At 33.9% G+C, this 22,018-nt stretch overlaps 1 protein-coding gene and 1 pseudogene across 2 annotated transcripts; one reads left to right on the forward strand and one right to left on the reverse strand.

Annotated features, from left to right (window-relative positions):
• Positions 1 to 11,198: 11,198 nt before the first annotated feature.
• On the reverse strand, positions 11,199 to 17,079 carry LOC107459405 (uncharacterized). 2 transcript variants are annotated; one of them, XM_052252257.1, is made up of 4 exons: positions 16,879 to 17,079; positions 15,644 to 15,744; positions 12,773 to 13,262; positions 11,199 to 12,141 (listed from the first exon to the last, which is right to left on the reverse strand). In XM_052252257.1, the coding sequence occupies exons 1-4, from the start codon at positions 17,048 to 17,050 to the stop codon at positions 11,252 to 11,254; spliced, it is 1,653 nt and encodes a 550-aa protein (XP_052108217.1). In that variant the 5' UTR covers positions 17,051 to 17,079; the 3' UTR covers positions 11,199 to 11,251. The 2 variants fall into 2 exon arrangements, with proteins under 2 accessions (XP_052108217.1, XP_052108218.1); XM_052252258.1 differs by lacking the exon at positions 16,879 to 17,079 and having other exon boundaries at positions 15,644 to 16,163.
• Positions 13,519 to 15,013, forward strand: LOC127740666 (plant intracellular Ras-group-related LRR protein 6-like; annotated as a pseudogene).
• Positions 17,080 to 22,018: the final 4,939 nt, after the last annotated feature.

A 22,018-nucleotide genomic window follows, 5' to 3' on the forward strand; every position in this document is an offset into this window, starting at 1 on the left:
AATTCTGAATTTTTTATGATGCCCAAAACATATTAAAGTTTCATGAAAAAATAGTTTTATTAAAAAAAATATGACCTGGTATTCTCCTAGAAACTGATTTATTCTACTGGCAATTATGCAGAAATTCTGCCTTGGACTTTTTCAACAATGTTACATACCATATTCCACATTTAAAGTTATAACCCTTCCAAAATCATACATCTAACCTTTTTTTAGTTATTCAAAGTTGCTTTCACTGCCAACACAGCCCAAGAGCCCAAATTCAACAATTTTTACAATTTCAAGTATTTAATCATAATCAAAATTTTCACCTTTCTGCACTATGTCAAACATAACTTTTTCATATACACTGATCATCGTTAGAACACATAATAAGTCTTTATTCATCATCGATCAAGCATATGATAAATTATTAATTCTCATCAGCAAGCGCAACCACAAAAATTACAATCTATCTTTCCTATCCCTTACTTTCATAACTTTTCAAGTCAACAACCAAACCAAGGCATCAATCACAACCTCAATTTGGAAAGCAATACCAAATTTATCAACAATCACAACCAACAATTCAATCATAGTCACAGCCAATTGTTCACAGCCAAAATTCAAACTCAATATCAGTACAATTATTAACATATTTACAGTTATCTATTATACTTTTTGGCATTCTTAAATAAAAAATTCTTAATTTTAAAATAAAATCCCCTACCTAAGTATGAAATCGAAACAACGAAAACTCCGGAGAAGCTTTTTGACCGAGCTGTTGAAGGAGATAACGTCAGAAATCATCTGTGTCTCCTAGAACTCCAATTGGCCGAACTCAAGGGGGAGCTACATTACCGTCAACTCTTATCGAACAAAACTGATGCTAATATGTAGAGGAGGAAGATACGAACACTTTATCGGATTAGATTTTTTATTGGAGTTACGGAGCTCAAGAAATCGAGGTTGGAAGTCACGGTTCCATGGAGGTTTCTTAGTTTCTCTCACTCACAGTCTCTGTTCTCTTATTTTTTTTTCAAGTTCTTTCCGTGGTATGAATGAAAGAAATGAAAATGATTAAGACTAATAGGGATGAATGGAAATTTGTGGTGGCTAAGCCATATTTGGCTTTCTTTCTTTTAGTTTCTTTAGGTAGCGTTTGTTTTGAGATACTGGGACAGAGACTGGAAGACTAAGACTCAGTATCATGCTTGTTGGCTCAGAGACTGGTACTAAAATTTCTGTCTCTATCCCCAAAATTTCAATATTTCAGTACTTCCAAAAAGTTGGGACATAGGATATTGAAATGTTTAGAGACGAAGACTAAAACTTTAATAATATTTTATACCTAAAATACCTTCATTTCAATTAACTAATTTTAATTTTACCCTTTGTGCAAATTAAATTAGAGCTTCATTCTTGTTTCAATTTTTGTCTCCCACTTTACACCAAACAGAATACTAAAATTTATTTCAGTCTCTGTCTCTTAGTCTCTGTCTTAATAATAATAATAATAAATTTAAATTTTGCCTATTAAAATAGTTTCTAATAAATAATTTAAATTTATAGAATAAGTCATCATTAAATTAAACTTCAATAATCATAAAATTCTATTTAATTATTTTTGGTAAAATAATTTTTTAAAAAACAAAATTTCAACAAATATAATGATCATAAATAACTAATTATTTAATTTTTAAAAATCTGGGGTCTTACAAGTTTCATGAGTAAAGGAAAAGTGATCTTCATAAAAATATACATGTATTGAAACAAAAATTTGTCTAGTTTTTAAGTCCATGAGTACATAGCCTTTAACACCCTCCCTGAATCCCAAAAATACTAATTTTTGAGCTCTCAAATTAAGTTTTGATCTATTTGAGGTGATGGTGCTAACATAAGCTAAGCAACCAAATACTCTCAGAGTCGAGATATCAGGGGTGGTGTTATGCAAGATTTGAAATAGTGATTCACTATTTAGAAAAATGCTTGGAACCCGATTTATGACATAAACTGCATGAAGGACAGCGAAATTCCAAATACATTTTGGGATTCCAAATTGAAAGGTCAAACTTCTTTTGTCAGCTAAAATATGTTGATGCTTCCGCTCAATAATTTCATTTTGTTGAAGGGTCTTAACACAAGAAGTTTGGTGTATTATTCTAGTTTTCGCATAATAAGTTTCCATTGAAAATTTTGGTCCATTATTTGTTCTAATGTTTACTTGGCTGCTGAATTGAGTTTTTGCAAATTGAAAATCCTGATCCATTATCTATTCTAATGTCCATTTTCCCAATTTCAGCATAGTAAGTTTTTGCAAAATTTTTTACTATTGTGCTAGTTTCAGGTTTGGTTTTCATTAGATGAGTTCAAGTGAATCTGAATTTGTCATCCACTATTATTAGAAAGTATTTGTGGCCAAAAATTGAGGGAATCACAAGAGGTCCCCAAATATCAATATGAAGAAGAACAAATATGCTTGCTGAAATAGTATTGCTATTTGAAAAACTCAATTTTTTTTTGCTTTGAAAGATGACATATATCACATGGATCAATTTTTGTGTTACAGTCTATAAAAGGAGAAACATATTTCATTACATGGAGTCTTTCAAAAGGTAAATGTCCTAACCGAAAATACCAAAGATTTATTCCTTTTATTTCTGACTTTGGCAAGGTAAGGATGCTTGCTGTTTGTGCAAAATTGGGCCTCACTGCTTCATTGTTCAGTGTGTAAAGTCCCTTATAAACTCTAACGACTCCAATCACTTTCTCTGAATTGGTATCTTGTATCTTACAATTTTAGTAATCAAAATTCATATGACAATGCAGATGTGATGTGGCATTGGAAATAGAAATTAGTTTGAATATAAAGGAAGGGATTATAATGCATCAACAAGGTAATGTTCGTTTGTGAATATGATAGTTTTAACAATTTTGTTGATGGCTAATGCACTGTTAGGAAATTTTACAAGGATTGAAACTATTTCATGATATGTATGAAAGTTATTGAGTGAGTAAGGACATGGTTAGTTGTCCCCGTGTCTATTACCCATGATGCAAATTTCTTATTTGAAACATTTAATGCAAGAATGTTTGATGTGAAATGCATAATATATACCATCTTATCTAGATGAGGTGTTGGCAAAGGCTCTTTGTGAGGATCAACATTGTGATTTGGTTTCTGTGCTTTCTTGTGGAGAAGTGCTAATAAGGCTGATTTTTGTTCAGGTGTAAAATCAAAACTTGTTACATCACTATCTTACCCACTGTAAGGGTTTTTGAGATTATCATTGCTTCCCTCAAATTCAGATTCAGCTGCACTCATGTTAGTGAATGTTATGTTATATCTTTGCTTAAAATATGGTGGCAATCCATACTTTTTGTAACATGTACAATAATATGTCCCACCTTGCCACAATGTGAGCATTGCATCTTGCCTCTGCCTCCCTGTCCTCTTCCAAAGCCTAGATTCCTGCCTTCTCTATCCCTCCCTCTCCCTCTGCCTTGAGAGGCCTCTACAGTGTTCAAGAGAGTGGCAGGTTGAGTGATTATCTGAGCTAACATTTTTGGTTCTGAGACAAAATCTAGGCTTTGAAACTGTCTTTCTTGTTGTGTGAGAAGAGAGAAAACAGTGTTGACATTTGGGAGCAGATCCATGAGAATGACTTGTGACCTGATATTGTTCATTCAATCCTCTAAGAAATCGAGTAACCTGATCTTCAGTTCTAAAGTTCCTTATCACTCCTAGTCTACAATTGTAATTTTTTCACACTCGCATGACGGAATTGCTCTAAAGCAATCCAGATCTTCCCATATCGTCTTCAATTTCGTGAAGTACACTGTCACTCTCATTTCTCCATGCTTAGTTGCATATAACTCTTCTTGTAGCTCAGCGATTCGAAAGTGGTCACCTTTATAATACCTATGTTTTAGGTTTTCCCAAAGATACAGTGCTATAGTGTAACACCCTGACTACCAAAGCTCACGCTTCCGACTCCGCAACTCTGATAGCTCGGACATTACGATGACACTTATACTATTTAATACTAAAATATGAGCCTGTTTAATACTTTAAACCGAAATACCGCTCCCAAAAATACTTTTACTCTACAACGAACATCCATACATACCATACAACTTACAGAAACTCATAAAGAGTACATCCATATATATATACATATATATAAATAGTAGTACAAACATTAACCAATACAATCCCTATCCCTCTCACAAAATATATCAGGATAAAGTTGAGGGTACAATAAATAATAAGCTAATGCAATACAGATCATTTCAACAACAACTAAATAAACTCTTCATGACTTCAGCGCCCATATCCTGAAAGGGGAAAAATATAGGGGGGCGAGAACATCATCCTCGAAAGGGTTCTCAGTAGAGGGTTTTTGGGAATTACTGTAATAGGATACATGAAGATAAACCGTACCAGTGATTAATAACCGTCTTATGCCTCTTTTCAAAAACAACGGTTTACAATAAAAGTAAAGTCGGAAATCTTTTCTAAAAGAGGAACCATTCAATTCTCAAAAACTCAAAAGCCTTTCAAAACGATTTATCTATGTTAAAACAAAATAGCCTTTCATAGATTATTCCAAATTAGAAACACAAAACCGAAATCAACCATCGGTTCATCTCATTCCAACCACGGCCCTAGGCCCAAACAATCCAACCATCAACCAATCATCACAGTCCAACAGAGTCCCAGTAGCAAACACAATTAGGAAGATGCAAGCACAAACAAACAGTTATTACAAGTAGAACAATTAGCAATTAATCACATAGGCAAACCAAGTATAATATACACACCCAAACAATGTCACATAGATGCATATGAGGCATGCCTGTCCCTAGTGGCTGATGATATCATCTGTCGGTTATAGAGCCAACCCGACAAGTCTTGGTAGCTAACCATTGGATTGTCCCTCTGTCGCGCATCCCCAACTTGAGTTATACTCATCATAAATTTGATCATAATCATGATCCATATCCATCACCTTCACTGGTGAATATTTATGGGGGCGAGCTCATCCGGGACTTTCACAATGCCCGGCCACACTTACGACGTAGGGTCAACAGAGTATCAAGTCTCAACCTGGAGCACGTGGTGGCTAGCCACTGCTACTACCCAGGAAAACTCGTATCTCAGATAGTGGAAGTGCAAATCACAATTATCAATAATTCAGCATATACATGCATTCATTCTTATCCGTGGATCAACATCCATCTCAGCCATCTAGCTCATAGTTCAGTTCACCCATCTCAGCCATCCAGCTCACGGTTCAGTCCAGAACCAGCCAATATTCATAGCATACACAGCCATTCCGGCTCACGGTTCAATCCAGAACCAGCCAATATTCATAGCATACACAGCCATTCCGGCTCAAGGTTCAATCCAGAACCAGCCAATATTCATAGCATACACAGCCATTCCGGCTCACAACAAAACAACACTTCCACTTTCAACATCATCAATTCGTAAAATTGGTATTTAAGCCATAAATCACTTTTTCTCAAATCGGCTTCCTGATTTGAGTAATAAAATAGGATCTAAGTCAAAACGAGTCACGTAATCATTCACTTCTTTCAAATCTGTTTCCTTTACTTAGGCAAAACCAACTTCAACCCCCATGATAAATTCTAGAACGTTTCAACTGTTCAAAATTGTTTTAGTCTTGTAAGAATTCAAAACTCAAAGAGTACTTAAAACATTTCTCAAAACATTTCAAAATGAAACTTGTCAATAGGCATTCAGGTTCTTTCAAAGTCATTGAAACTTCTTTAATTGAAACCCCCAATTCAAATTCAAAGGCATAAACCCTTTTCACATTCAAACAGCTTTAAAATACAAGTTTCATCTAAATAACCTTCTCCTGAAAGAGATACAAGGCCTTTCTTAAGAAGCAAGACTAAATCACAATTTCCGCTTTAATAACTCATTTCAAAAGCACGAATCATCCTTTTCTTGATAATTCAAATAAAATAGTTGAAGTCTTTAACTCAACATTTTTCCAAACAACATTTCAATAAGGACTCTGATTTTATAGAAATTTCGGCAGCACCTCCCCTAAAACTTGGACTTTGCCACCTGGTTCGGGTCCCAACTAAACCGTTCCTCATTCCTTTTCAACAACTCAAAACCAGAAATCAATTCAAAAACAAGGTAAATCCAACAGTCGCCTCAGTGGCATATCTCAAGGAAATTATTTCAAAATCAACTCGATATCAACCGATTTAACTCATTTCCAAAGCTTTAAAGAATCGGTTAAGCAACAAATCATTTATCAAAACCAAATCAATTAAAGCAAACCAGGCTGAATTTTAAGAGTATTCTATCTTTCACATTATCAAGAGAGTCAACTCAGCTCAAATTAATCCCCAACGGATTAAACTCAAATTTTAAATATTTAAAGAATCAACTACAAACATTCCATTTCACAAAGCCGCACAGCCAACAAACATTCATAAGCTTTTGAGACAATCAAATAATACACAAGGCTGATACAATTACCAAATACACGTTGCATCACATCAGTATCCATATATAATAATTCCAATAATAAACTATAGTTTTCGGAAAGCACCCCTACCTCAACACGCAAATCCATAACTCAAACGTCTCAGAGTCCTTTTCGCCTCAACTCAAAATCTATGGCAACCAAAACCTCAGTTCCCAGCCACTTTCGCAATAACCATAGCAACACTAATCGCAACATATAATAATCAGGACTCGACCCCACGTTACCAAAACTCATTATTAACCAAACACAACCGAAAACTAACGCGAGACTTTTCGAAACATAATTTCTTACTGAAATAATACAATTAGGCAGCTACGATTTCGAATAGGCCCGGCAACAGCTCCGGCGGCAGCTAGAAGCTCTGGTGGATCAAATATAAAAACCACGCAGCATTAAAACCTTCTCGAAATCCAAAAAGATAGAAACCTCAATTAAAATCCTTACTGGAAGAGTGTTCTTCAATGGCAGAGTCTCGGCCGCAGAGCCCGTGGTTCAGTAGCAGCAATACTCTCCTAGTGGCCCCATCCCGCAGCAACTCCAAATCGACAACAACAGCTCTAACGGACAGAACGGCACCAAGGATAACCATTAAACAGAGGCAGAATAAACCAAAATGGAGCAAGAGCAGCAGCTGTTGTAGGACCTTACCAGGCACAAAAGCGCTAGCCCTAATCTCGTCCTTTTTTTTTCGCAGCAAGCTCCAACGCGGCTCCAGAAGTTCTAACAGGGCACGGCGGCGGCGCTTTCCTTCCGACGCAGCTTACCAGCGGCAAGAATGGCGGCGGTAAAAGTGCAACAGCAATGGAGGTCAAGTGCGGCAGCGGCTCCACAGGCGACGGTGACAGTGGTGGCTTCACTTTCCCCGCACTCTTGCTTCTCTGTTGGTGGCTGTGGGTCGCGCTCCCTTCAGTTCGTAGTTCTGTCTCCGACGCGGCGCAAGGATGATCAACGACGACGGCCAGATCTCCAACGACGGCACGAGGATGCACGGCGGTGGCTTCTGCAGGAGCTCCTCGTGAGCACTCTCCCCTCTCTCCTCCATCATCGGTGACAAAGACGGCACTAGCGGCGAGGAAGACGATTGGCACGGTGACGGGCTCAGCGGCTGCGTCGCCCTCCTCCCCTCTCAGATCTGTTCCTCGCCCTCTCAGATCTCCCTTCTCCTCTAATAGCAACGGCGGCGACGGTGGCAGAGACACCCACCGCGCCGCCTTTCCTCCTTCTCCCCCTAACCCTTTCATTCTTCGTTCCTTCATCTTTCAGCTGCTGCTGCTGTAGTATTAGGGAGTGTGTGTGTTTCAGGGAACCGGGTAACCGGGTAGGGTTCCAGGGTTAGGGTTGTGTGTGTTGAATTTTAGGATTAGGGTAAAATTAGGTACAAGGGTAATTTTGTAATTTCACATAAAATTGGGAATGATATAGTAATTGAAACCCAAATTAAATCCAACACTACTTGCATATAGAAAAACACTATTTGCTCATCAATTTTTTTTACAAATTACTTTCAATAAAATGCCCAAGTCAAATAATTAGAAATAATATACTTAATTCCTTCATTTTCCAAAATAGCAGTATTAATATTTAAAATATTACTTATCTAATCCAAATCATATAAAATCCTTATTATTTCATAACTGCCAACTTTATAATTTAAATATAGAAAATAATCCAATAATCGTCTCAAATTCAATAAATCAAAACTTGCCTTAATTGTCTTTAATAAAATAATTTCTGAAATTAAGGCTATAAATAAATATATGATTTGAGACTTGATCATAATAAGACTTTTCAAAGGTTCTGGGTCTTACATATAGTGTTCTAATTCACACTTTTAGAAATGTGAGGTTCTAGTGAACGATTGATCCATTCAACTACATATGTGTTACATCGTTCTCATGCCTCAAATATGGGATCGTGCTTTTCTATTTATCTAAGCTACCATCAATAAACCTGAGTTTGTTATTTGATTTCAGAATTTCATGCAGTGACGGACCCAGAAAATTTTAGGAGTGGAGGCAAAAATATATATATTAAATAAGTTTTGTTAAATATTATTAATTATATGGAGATATAAAAATTAAAAAGAGTTAGTGAACACTTTTATTCTTAAAATACTATTCATTATATATAATTTATAAAAAAATATTTTTTATTTCTAAAACTTAAAATTAAAATATTTTAATTAAATTATAGATAACTTATTATCCTAACTAATTTTTTATACATATTTAATAATAAAAGACTGAACTAACTGGCACATTAGCGCCTAATAATACATTAGTATTTATAATTTGAAATTAGAATTATATATAAATACTAGAAAAATTAAATCTTTATATGAAAAATATGTTTATATAAAAATAATTAAATTTGTTATATATTTTTTAATTTAATTTTAATATAATGTTAGATAAAAGATTCTATGCATCTGTTTAATTATATATTGTAATTCAAATATTTTTTATTATTATTTTTAAAAATAAAAAATATATTTTAAATAGTAAATTAATCAGTTCATTTTAAAATTTTATAAACAATATACATATAATAGAACAAAAGATAAAAAATAAGTAATAAAGATAAATAAATCGAGAATAAAATAAAATATATAAAGTCACGAAAAAAAATTAGATTAATACCTAAACTATAATTGTTTGAATTAAAAATTATAATTGAAAATATCAAAAAGAGAAATAATGAAATTGAAAGATAGATAGAGTCATGGAGAGCTATATAAAAAAATTGGAGAATTTAAAATTTACTTTTTGATGAAGAGAAGATGATCATTAGATAAGGAATAGAAAAAAAAGGTTGAAAATATAAAAATAAGAAGAGGGTTTAAGAGAATAAAAGAGTGACGGTACAATAATTAAATTTGATTAGGTTAAATAATAGTCAAAATGATAGAAAATAAAAAAATAAATTTAAAATTTTAACTAATTGAATTTATTTTAGGAAAAGTCTAAGGGGCAACGACTTTTGTGTTTTGTGACCTGCACTTAACCATCAAAAGAAAAGTGAGTAATTTCCCACTATTGGATCTAATCTCACACCATTAAAGATATTATTGATGGTCAATTGATGATTACCAAACACAAAAATTATTGACCGCCTAACACTCCTCTTTATTTTATTTGTAGTGAGACCATTTAAAATTTAAAATAGAGACATATTATATATAATTATATTTTTTAAAACAAAAATTAAAAACACCGTGGGGCAATTGCCCTTCATCGTTGTGCTTGGCTCCGTCCCTAATGACCCAATAATAGTTAAATACATATATAAATTTATAATAAAATAAATATTNAATAGTATTATTAAATGATTAATTAAATTATATATATAATTTAAATTAGGTATTCATATAATTATGGAAAATACTACTATCTCTTTGGTTATTATAAATCGTTTTTTATTTAGAGTAGATCTTACTTTTTATTTTGAATAATAATTATCATTCAATCTTCCTTATAAAAATTATTTCAACGGGATGTATTAACTAATGATAATACTACTAATAAAATGACATACATGCCCTCCAGTCCAAAGACAAATGTATATAATTAGGCCAATTTTATATTATTTTTTATTTAGTATCTAAATTTTACTTAAATTATCTTTTAAAATAATTTTAAAATATTTAAAATTTTTTAATTTTTATATTTTAAATTTAAAATTAATTATTTAATTTATTTTAACAATTAAACAATATCTTTTAGATACTACAACGAACACCAATTAATTATTAGCATAGGTTATAACTTGTGAGCGGAAACTATGCCTTGGCTTCGAATCTCAGCAGCTGAAGTACCTTTTTGAATTTAATCAATTTATTCAAAAGGCTTCCACATGTGCAATTGTGCACCGTCAGCTAACAAACTACGTGTGCAGCGTATACGCGCTCGAAGTCAGCCCAAACCGTACCGATTCATGTTAACCGTATATTTTTCAGCGACTTTGATCATGGTTGACTGGATGGAGTATTAGCACCTATGATCTTCATGTCGAACCAAACTGGTTAAATTACCGGATTTTCAGTCAGATTGGCCAATCTGATTCTTATAAGTTATAACTATGGTTTTAACGAGATTCGCATTAACAATAATATCGATGCTAGAGTTTTAAATTATTTGAAATGGCCAAATTTCGTAATGAGAAAGTTTAGTGGATTAGTCAATATTTAATTAATAAAAAAAATAAATAATTTTACATTATTAAAAACACTAATGGTAATTAATTAATAGTTATAAATTATAAAATCTGCTGATTTCTAATACTTATCTTTTATCTCTACTCTCACGTTACAATTTTATTCTGTCTCTTTCGAATCCAATTCCTCTTTTTATTGATCCATTAAATGCAAATATATTGAAACGCAAACTCTTCACAAAATCAAAGTTTAAACTATTCAACCTTACATCCGAGTTAAACAATTGGTGCACGAACATAGTAAAAAGTAAATATTACTAAAAATTAGAAAAAAAATGATAATGTCAATCACATTTTTTATGTCACTTCACACATGATTTTTTTTTCTATTTTATATTTACATGAATTTATAAAAAAATAAGAGCGATATTAAAATAAGAGCGGAAATATCCACTCTCGAAATTCAATCATAACTGAAAGTTCATACTTCATAGTATAAAAATCGCAGCTAGGCAATATTAGACTACCAAGCATTGAAAACAAAAACAAAGAGAAAAGCTTAAACTATTACAATCACAAATTCACTAGTTAAGAAGGTCAACAATTTGACCGTTTACAACATGACGATAAGCCCCAACTTTAGAAATATCCAAGTTGGGAGCCAACAACTGAATTTGCTGCTTGATATTCTTCTCAACATCAGTCACTCCCTCCAATACTACTATACCAAGTTTTTTATAGTTATCCTTCAAAATACCCATTTCGTCCCTAGAAATCTCCAAGCTCCTCTTGAACTCCGAGGCCTTCTTTTCAGAAGCTTTCAGGTCACAAGATATTGTCTTTTTCTCCTCTACTAACCTTGACACTTGAGAAGACAATTCAATAGTTTTACTCGATAGCTCAATATTTTGGGCAGTGAGAAAAGCTATCTCTTTTTCTTTAGCAACAAGCTTCTCCTTCAACTTCTGCAAATCGGAAAAGCTCCTCTCCATGTCGCGACATAAGATTGCCGATTTTAGGAGCATTCGCTGCATCCTACTAATGTTCTCATTAGCAGGAATATTTTCCAACACCTCCACAGTTGATGAATTCAGAAGGTACTGGTCGATAAAACCACCTGCATCAAAAGTATTCTTTAACACGAAACCAAAATCATGGTCGGACACCACTTCACTAGCACAACCTGCCTCAGTATCTTCGCCTTTTTTTCTATTCTTTTCTGGAAGAGAATGAAGTGGTGATGGCGATGGCTCTTCAGGAATATTTTGAATATTAACCAGGATTGGGGACTTGTCTTTAATTATGACATCGGAAGGAGTTTGATTATTAACCGGAAATGGGGTCTCATCTTTAATTATGACATCGGAAGGAGTAGCTGATGAAGATCCCTGTTCTCTGGCTGATTCAGCAGTCCAGCGGGTAAGAAGACTCTGATGAATGGCATTGAGATTAGAAATTTTTCTATCCATATCCACTACATTAAAAACAAAAGGAAAATATGGTGAAAACAAAAGGATAGAAATAATATGAAGTCAATTCATAAATCGGCAACAAAAAATTATTGCAGAATTACTAGAACCTCTACAACTTGTTCTTCTTAATACATCAAAATCAAACTTAGGAGAAGTGCTAAAATGCCAGTTCAAGTTGAATCTCTATTCAAGTTCCTGGGTCGAGAAAAAGGGTCGACAACCCAGGGTAGCATAAACCTTAAAGTATATTTCTTTGAACTCCTGAAATGAATCTTCATAAAAGCTAAAGATCTTTCTACCCAGATGAGCTCGGAAGGAAAGGTAACCTCGACCATTCATATAGTTAGGAATAGTAAGAATAACCAAGAAAAAGAAAGAAAGTAGAATAAGAATTAGAAGCTCTAAATATTCATATACTAATTTAAAGAAGCATATGATGGCCCAACTATCTGGGTGGAGTTGAGATAAACCAAATTCATATTGATTCAAAATTTGTCACTGAGATAACACATGAAAAATAATCATATATTTAACCAGTCCAACACATAAAATTTCAATAAAAATAAACTTTTGAACTGCATTTTTTCTGGTTTACTTTGCAAGAAATTAAGTGGAGTAGCCCACCACACTTACTGGTCGATGCCTGAAAGGTCTTGTTGGGTTGTCTATCGACTTCATCATTACGCTGTATCAGATCTTTCGTGTGCAGAAAGAGCTCTCTATTCTCGAGGATGGCTGAAGGCTTTGGATTAAGCGGGTGTGTGTGAGACAATTCTAACTTTGAAACTTTCCATAGACCTGTGGACTTGTCTAACCTTACATAACAACGTGCTTTGCAGCCTACAGATGTGATTGTTTTTGCTCTCTTGGGTGCCCTTTTCTGAGATATACGATGGCCATCTTTATTGCAATGTATGGATTGATTTATAGGAATCTTATCCTTGCTGTGCTTCTCATAATTTGTGTTTCTTATTTTAGCTACAAAACCCATCTTTGCAGCATAACGATGATAATAATTGCGCGCTTCAAGAAGAGTGCCAAAGCACATACCCTCCCTGGGATCCTCATTGCCAGGATCAGCGCCGAAGCACATACCCTCCCTAGGATTCTCACCAACAGGACCCTGAACCACAAAATATGAATATAGCCAAATTTAGAAAAACATGCAAAAATATCATAAATTAAGATGTTACCTTGATGCAAAAATTAATTGGATTAATATCCAAATTTGTCCTTAAAAGATAAACTACTCTCCAAATTAGTTTTCAAAAGATTTTGTTAATTATATTAGTCCCTAAAAGATACAACTATATGTCAAATCAATCTTTCACTCCGTTAGATAATGACTTGTAATGTTAAGTAAAGCATAACATGATGACATGACAAGTCAACTAATCATTTTGTGATACGTTGTATTAATCTATCATGTCATTATATCATATGCCATATCATCATATAACTTATAAAAGAATTCATTTGATTTATGTTATATTTTTCAGAAACTAACATAATTAAAAAAAATTTTATGGAGCAATTTAAAAAATAAGTTATCTTTCACGAAGGAATTTGAGTATTAACTCAATTAATTACTAGTTAGTGCAGCAAAATTTAGTGAAGTGAAGTAAATGTAGACTATCTTGGCCAATACACCAAATACTTGATCTATTCATCCTAATTTACACCTAGTTTCGGTTAAATAGTATTTTCAAACATCCAAAATTTAATCAATTAATATATATAAAGGAACATAGATGAATTCATTTAATCACTAAAAGAATTAAGTCAAAAGGCATCCAAATTTGAACCTAGATCTCTATGTATGTCTAGAAAATGGTTTTATGAGAAATGGTTTTGTTGCAACTAAAAAAATATTGATTCTTATAAAATTTTCATTCTGTTTTAATTTGAGTGAACATCTAACCCGGTTTCTGTCTATTTTAAATTAGAACAAGGCAACTGGCCCTGTTCCTCCAAAAAGTGAGCCATCGCAGTCGTTCCATTATATTCTCTGACCAAACTTGACAGAAAAATCCTATGTGACAATTACCAGCACTAACGTGGTGAAGTTGGTGGTGTTGGACGTACACTCCAATCAGCTTAGAAGCCTACCAAACTCCATTGGCTGCTTCTATAAGTTTAAGGTCTTGAATGTCGCTAGAAACCTCATTGAATACCTTCGCAAAACCATTGCCAATTGCAAATCATTGGAGGAACTAATGAACGCCAACTTCAACAAACTGATGCAGCTTCCAGAAAGCACTGGTTTGGAACTGAGAAAGCTGAAGAAGCTATCAGTGAACTCCAACAAGCTCCTCTTCCTTCCATGCTCCACCTCACCTCTCTCAAGGTCCTCGACGCTCGTCTCAACTGCCTCCGCTACCTCCCCGACAATCTCGAAACCCTCAACATCAGCCAGAACTTCCACTTTCTCCGCTCTTTCCATTGATCCATTGGCCTCCTCTTCTCTCTCATCGAACTTGACATCAGCTACAACATGATCAGCTCTATGCCACCCTCCATTGCCTGCCTCAACAAGCTCTAGAAGCTCTGTGTTTGATGGTAATTCGCTCATGTCGCCGCCACCGGAAGTCGTGGAGCAGGGCTTGTATGCTGTGAAGGGGTACCTCTGCCAGAAGATGAACTCTTCATCGTCGTCTCGTCTCATGAGAGCCCATCAAGTCATCAACAAAGAAGAAGTCATGGGTTGGGAAGCTGGTGAAGTATGGAACGTTCAGTAGAAGAAAAACCAGGAGTAGTGGGATTTTTCCGTCAAGTTTGACCAAGGGATACGATGGAGGGGCCGTGATGCTCACTTTTGGGACAGACAGGACTAGGATGGGTGTATTTTTTTTTACAAAAATCTCCTTATCCTAATTTGAAATGAACAGAGATCGAATTGGGTGTATACTCTTTTAATTTAGTCTCTATAAAATTTCTCTTTATAAAATTCAGAAGATCTCTAATTTAATGGCTACCGTTAGTTTGCTCTGTGCCAAGAAGTGCATAATCGGCATCTAACATGTTACATTAGTACTTAACGGAGCAAACCAAAGAGAGGACTAAAATAGAGGCCTTTTGAATTTTATAAAAACCAAAGACCAAAACACAAATCATTTTATAACAAAAAAATTATTTAAATATAAGAAAATCAATTGTGCATTTTAATTGCAACATTGCACTTAGCAATACTGACACATCCAATGGGACATACACTACAAACAGGTAATCATCATTTTTCCATAAACTCTCTCCTTTTCTTTGCATCCAATAGTGTGAGTTTCAAATTTAAATTTAATGCGTGTAATTTATTTTCATATAAAAATAATTACATGAAAGAATAAGTTATCAACCTAGTGAAAAAGTCAAATATTGAAAAAGCATTATCTATTTAGGACTAGCAGCAATGACTTTAATTTACAGATAAAAACTATGAACTAATGGCTTAGTAGATAGTAGTATGTATGTAAAGCACAAAAATAAAATTAGTAGAATCTGAAAACATACCTCATCAACGGTTGTTCTGAGATCTCCTATATCGTTGTTTGATTCACTATGACCAACCTCGTTACACAAGTGGAAGCCAGCTTCATCGACTTCCAACAACTCTGCCAACGGTTTTGTGTTGAGGTCCATCTCAAATGTATGTTATGGTATTAATAGAGACAGTTGAACGATGATGGTTTGATATCGTAAACGTATAATTGAAAATATGAGTAGAATAATAGTAAGATGCTAATCGTGTAACAATGGTGGAGTATTATGGAGGCAAAATGGTAACAACCGAAAATCAGAAGAATTGAGGATAGCGCAGATCATAATTTAATTTAAATGAATTAATCAATTATTAGCGTGTGGAAATTGATTTGAATCAGATTTTAACGTGACCTAATGTGAGGAATTAAAAACCGTACAAAGCAAATAACGGGGAGGGGCGAAAATCTCTCAATACTGGTTTGAGGAAGAGCTTGTGGAAAATATTATAATATTATAATTATAATACGAAGAATGCTATCACCTAATACCTATTAAAATTTATTATTTATAGTCATTAATTAGGCATTAATATTTAATAAATTTTGGCTGTTTTTTTTTGAATCATGTATTTATGATTTTTTAAATAACTAATGTTCATATTTAGTAAAAAGAAACTAATGTTCATATTTATAATGAAATATTTGCAATATTTAAAAATCAAAATAATTTGAAAACTTTCTACTTATTCTTTCAGATCCTATTAAGTATGAATATTTCATTGAGTTGTCGTCTCTGTATGTCAGATACATTTTAATTAAAATAAGATATTAAAAATAATTTAAAAAATTAATTTATATTTTAATATCAATAAAATATAAAAATATGATTAAGATTTATTAAAAAAATACTTTATATGTATCCATATCCCTTATCTTATAAAATTTTAAAATTCGCGTGTTAGCATATCACATATTGTATAGTGTCCGTGATCAATCCACAAGATGGCATCCACAACCGCCCATTATTCTAGGTAGTTACGAACCACAACCAAACAGTAAAAAATTTAAGCTTTTCACACACACCCAATGTCCTAATTTCATTCAGCATTAGAATAATTACAGCGAAATCAAGTGAAGGGAAGTGGTAAAAGAAAAAAGGAAAAACAAAAAAAGGAATGGCACAAGTTTAAAACCTTGAATTGTTATACTACTATAGCACATCTAATTGTTGCTGCGTATAAAAGAAATAGAGAATGTAATCCTCACCAGGCTTAACCCATATCTCATGATGGGGTTTGGCTCCGGAGCTTTCTGCCATGTCTTCCATTGTTGATATGAAATGCCTTTTCTTTCTTGGAAAATGAAAGCGTTTTACAAAGATTAGTCTTTTGTGAATATAAGAAGGTTTATATACAGATTGAAAAAGAAGAAAAAGCATGCAAAGAAAGAATTACGTTTTAAGAATCAAAGAGGGTAATGGTGTGGTGAGAAAAAAAATATTAGAATAATTTTGTTAATTAAAATTATTTTTTATAGATCAATTTTATTTCATTCGATAAATTTGTCCGCATTTAATGTTAATTCTATATTAAATGTACATTTAATGTAGATACAATTTTATTATGTATGAATAATTTTAAGATGGTTCAAAATATTATTAAAAAAGAGTAAATTTTTTTCTATGAGTGTTGGGTTAGAAGAATGAAATATAAAAAAATATTTTAAGGAGTTGAATTTTTTTTAAGTGAAAACTAAAATGATGAAAGTAAATTGGTTGAACTTAAAGTGTATAAAATATCATTTAATTAAAAATAAACTAAACTAGATATCTCTTCATTAATGTCACATTCACATGTTATGAGCACTCTTTTATGTAGATACGTCTTTGACTTAAACATCCGGAACAATGTCAAAAATGCTTCCTTAATTGTGGAGATCGACTTTTTTTCTATACCCACTTTTAGTTAAAAAAAAACTTAAAATACCGAGAATACTCAAAAACACATTTTGCTAATTATCTCTTTTAGTAACTAACTTTAGGAAAAAAGGAGTAGGATAAATACAATATTATAATTATTGGATAATGTACTTTTCCTTCAAAATAGTTTGAGACTAAAAAAATTTCAACTCACTACTTTCAAAAAAGACTTTTCTCTGAAACTTTGGACTTTTTTTTTTGCTCTCCTCTAACTCTTTTCATTGTTCTTCATTTTACTCATTAAATTTCAAAAAGAGAATTTATAAAATTAATAAGTAAGTGTTCAAGTTATACTTAAATTTTATCTATTTTAAAAGAATTCATTCATCCTCTTATGACATTAGTAGTGAATGTCTCAACATACATTTGTTCTCTCTACCATCAATTTACATATTTAGTTTGTGTATTGCTTATTTGTCAATAATAGAAGTGTTTTTCTCACAAGTTTATCTAACTTTAATTTTTATTTACTTAATTTATTTCACAAAATTATACCCAAATTATTTTATGACTCTGTTAGGGAGGGATACTTCAACACAATGGTAGAGCCTAGCAATACTCATCTTGGAGAGAATTAGCTACCTAAACAACGTTCAATAACCCAGAAGAAGAACACATGGAGTAGCAGAATTAGTTTAGGAGGAGGAGAAACTTTCATTTATAGAAATCTTTTTACACTCCATGCCAAAAGTACTATTGGTTTGTACATTACATTACTATTTTTGCTCACATATACAACTATATCATACACGACCTGGAAAAGATACAAGTTTTGATTACTGAAATGATGATTAGGAACTAAATGAGGTATAGAATCCCTTCGCCACCTCTAGTCATGAATAAGGAGCATGTGGAGGAAGACAATAATAGCCATGTCATTCGCGGGGAGTTAGCACGCATTCTAAAAAAGAGGAGAGATAAATAAACCCTCTTGGGAGATAAATCTTCCATTCAAATATTATATTCTAGCAAAATTGTATCCTAAGGAGTACCAACCACCTACCTTTCACAAGGTTGATGGTACGAAAAGTGCCAATAAACACATCATATCATTCATAGATGATCTCAGAGTGCTCAAGTACCATTAGGAGTTTGAAATCAGGAAGTTCTCAAAGTCTTTGATGGGAAGAGTGTTTACCTGGTATGCTAAGCTGAAAGCCAATAACATTAACACTTGAGAGTAATTGGTGATAGAATTTTGTAATAAGTTCCTGAAAATGGAACCCTCCATGCATATTACGGACTTGGGGAGAGTAAAACAAAAACAAAGAGAAAGATTGATGGTATTTATCAAAAGATGCTTATATCAAATTTTACTTTGCATAGACACCCTCTAAGATTCTCAATGTTAGTGTACAAGTGTATTAGAAATGTGAAACATGGGTCTCAACTCTCAAATTTATTTTTTCATAAGCAACATAAACACCTTCGTTAAACTCTTAAAGAAATCACCTAACATAACTGAAGCAATGAAGCGTAGTAAAAGGAGATCTAAAAAAGCTTTTCGTCTACAGAAGTGGGCTGCTGATGGCTGGAGCAGAAAATTTTCCTATTTTAGAAGTTCTAACAGAAATAGTCTTCCACTTCTGCTATCCCTCTCCGAAGCTCAACTCATAGTGATCGTAAATAGGTGATTTGAGAATAATATATTGAATCCAAAATAGATAAAGAACCACCAACTCTTGAAGACTTGAGCGAATGAGTAACCTAAAGTACTGCATGGTGCGAAGTGTGTTTCATAAGCAAGTAAAAGAAAAGAGGATACTGCTAAATGGAGAACAAAGTCAAGTAGGTGTAAAGAACGTCTCTTTTTCTTAATATAATGTTGAAATGATAGGTGTTACAGAAGAGATAATGCTGATTGAGATTGTAGATAAGGCAGAAGGAATGGTCACCATAAAAGAGTCTTTAGATGAAAACACATTGGCGAGAAGTCTTTTAAAATTTTAAAGATGTAAAATTATATTCAACAAACATAGGATGGACACTCTTATTTTATTCGATGAAGTATATAAAAGTATTGCTCAAATTGTTCTAACTGAAAAAAATTATCATCGAATTTCTTATGATTATACTAACCAAAATATTTTTTTTTAAATAAATATTATTTAATATCCATTTTCTCATTATAAATGATTATTACTCATAGTTTTTAATTCATTTTTTTATTTGTGTTAATATTGAAGACATATACAATTGAGAATAGGACTTTTTAAGTCCCAATTGTAGGATCCTTGTCATAAAATCTTTATAGTTGGTTTTAGAAGTAACAATTTAATCTTTATAGGATCCTAGCCGATTTCATCACAGAATTCACAGACGCCCGGGAGATCCCCATAGAGTGGAATATATACGTGGACGGTTTCTCGAATAAAGCCGGAAGTGGTGCAGGTGTGATAATCGAAAGAAACCAAGGAACCCAACTCGAACTTTCCCTCAAATTCGGATTCCCGGCCTCAAACAACCAAACGGGAAGCTATCAAGCCAAAGATCCTACCATGAAAAAATATTTGGATAAAACCAAAGAACAGCTCGGACAACTCGGGGAATATAGGATCTGCCACATACCCCGCGAGCAAAACGCCCGAGCTGACGCACTTTTAAAACTAGCCAGCACCAAACCAGGGGGCAACAATAGAAGCCTCATTCAGGAAATACTACAGAACCCGTTGTTCATACCCTGGGTCGAGCTGTCCGACCCGGGATGTTCTGCAGACAAAGCAACCGACCTCTTCAGGTTAGGACAACCCGACCTCTTCTCAAAAAGCTCGGCCAAGTCACAGGAAAGCCCAAACGAAGGGCCCAAATAGAGGAACATGCCCCAAATCCAAGGGCAGTCCAAGCCCATAGAGATAAAGGCGGTTCTCTTAAAGATGACCTCACTTAAAGATAAGATAAAGATAAGATAAGATAACTAACTTATCTTATCCGCGGGAGGCCACATCTCACCATTATAAATACGCTGGAGCACCCAGGTATAACTCATACTCTGATTCTACTCAATACCTGTTTAATACCCTTGCTAACTTAAGCATCGGAGTCCCTTGCAGGTACCCCCCACCCTTCGGTGACAAAGGATCAGCAGCACATTCAGTCCAACAAGTCGGACGCACCAGCTCCGGCCGCTATTCACCAGCCAGACACATCGGTTCCAACCAGCATAGAAGATCTCGTCCGAGATCGACCTACAGTTTCAGGTAACCCCTGGAACACCCGTCAATATCGGAAGAAGAAAAAGTCCTAGCCATAACAGGTCGGGATCAAGGATGGATGACTGACGTTAGGATTTTTACTAGTAAAGAATTTATAAAAATATTTGCGTTGTAGATATAGCTTCTAAACTAACAGAAATCCCTTCGTACAAAAGTTTTGGTTGTCACAAGTAACAAACCCCTAAATAAATTGATAACCGAAGTATTCAAACTTCGGGTCGTCTTCTCAAGGAATTGCAGGGAGGTATGTTCTTATTATTGGTTATGAGTTTGCAAATTGGGGTTTTGGAGTTTGGGCAATGGGCACAAGCATATTTAAATGACAAGTAAAATAAATTAACAATAATAAAATCTCTTGGCAAGGTATAAGAACTGGAAGTCCTATCCTTATCAATTGTGATGAGAATTAGATTTTAATCCCATTTAGTTAACCTTTACTAAACAAAGGAAGGTCAAGTGGACTAATTAATTTGATACCTAAAGTCCTAGTCTTTCCTTTGGAAAGGCTAGAGTTATTGGAACTCAAATTAATTAGCAACTCCCAATTTTAACCACTGCTTTATTTGACAGCTCAAGCGTCACCAATTACTCAACCAAAGTCAAAAGGGTAACAGAAAAATCCAAATTATTTATATAAATAAAAGACACAAATCATAGATCTGAAAATACCTCAAATTATATTTAAATAAGAAAATCAATCCAAACATGGAACATTGAAAATAAATAAATACAAAGAATATTGAACCTGGGATCGAGAGTCACTCCTAAAACTAAGAGAAGTCCTAAATCCTAATTTCTGAAAATTCTACCTAAATCCTAAGAGAGAGGAGAGAACCTCTCTCTCTAAAAACTACATCTAAAACATGAAAAGTGAATTATGAAAAGCATGATTATGAATGGATGCATTCCCCCACTTTATAGCCTCTAATCTGTGTTCTCTGGGCCAAAAACTGGGTCAGAAACAGCCCATAAGTCACTTCCAGTGCTTTCTGGTCCGTACAGGTCGCGGCCAAGTGACGCGGAGGCGTCGCCCACGCGGCCGCGCGGGTTGAAGTTTGCAGATGCGACGCGTCCGCGTGGATCACACGTTCGTGTTGCCTAGCGTTCGGACAACTATGGCATATTAAATATCAAATCGAAGCCCCGGACGTTAGCTTTCCAACGCAACTGGAACCGCATCGTTTGGACCTCTGTAGCTAAAGTTATAGCCGTTTGA

The sequence above is a fragment of the Arachis duranensis genome, chromosome 7, assembly GCF_000817695.3.
Source record: "Arachis duranensis cultivar V14167 chromosome 7, aradu.V14167.gnm2.J7QH, whole genome shotgun sequence".
Lineage (NCBI taxonomy): Eukaryota > Viridiplantae > Streptophyta > Magnoliopsida > Fabales > Fabaceae > Arachis > Arachis duranensis.

Coding starts and splice junctions, on each gene's coding strand:
- LOC107459405 (XM_052252257.1), bottom strand. CDS start 17,050: ATGCTTTTTCTTCTTTTTCAATCTGTATATAAACCTTCTTATATTCAC. Junction 15,745..16,878: donor TGAGATATGGGTTAAGCCTG/GTGAGGATTACA, acceptor AACCGTTGGCAG/AGTTGTTGGAAGTCGATGAA. Junction 13,263..15,643: donor TCAGAACAACCGTTGATGAG/GTATGTTTTCAG, acceptor TTTGTGGTTCAG/GGTCCTGTTGGTGAGAATCC.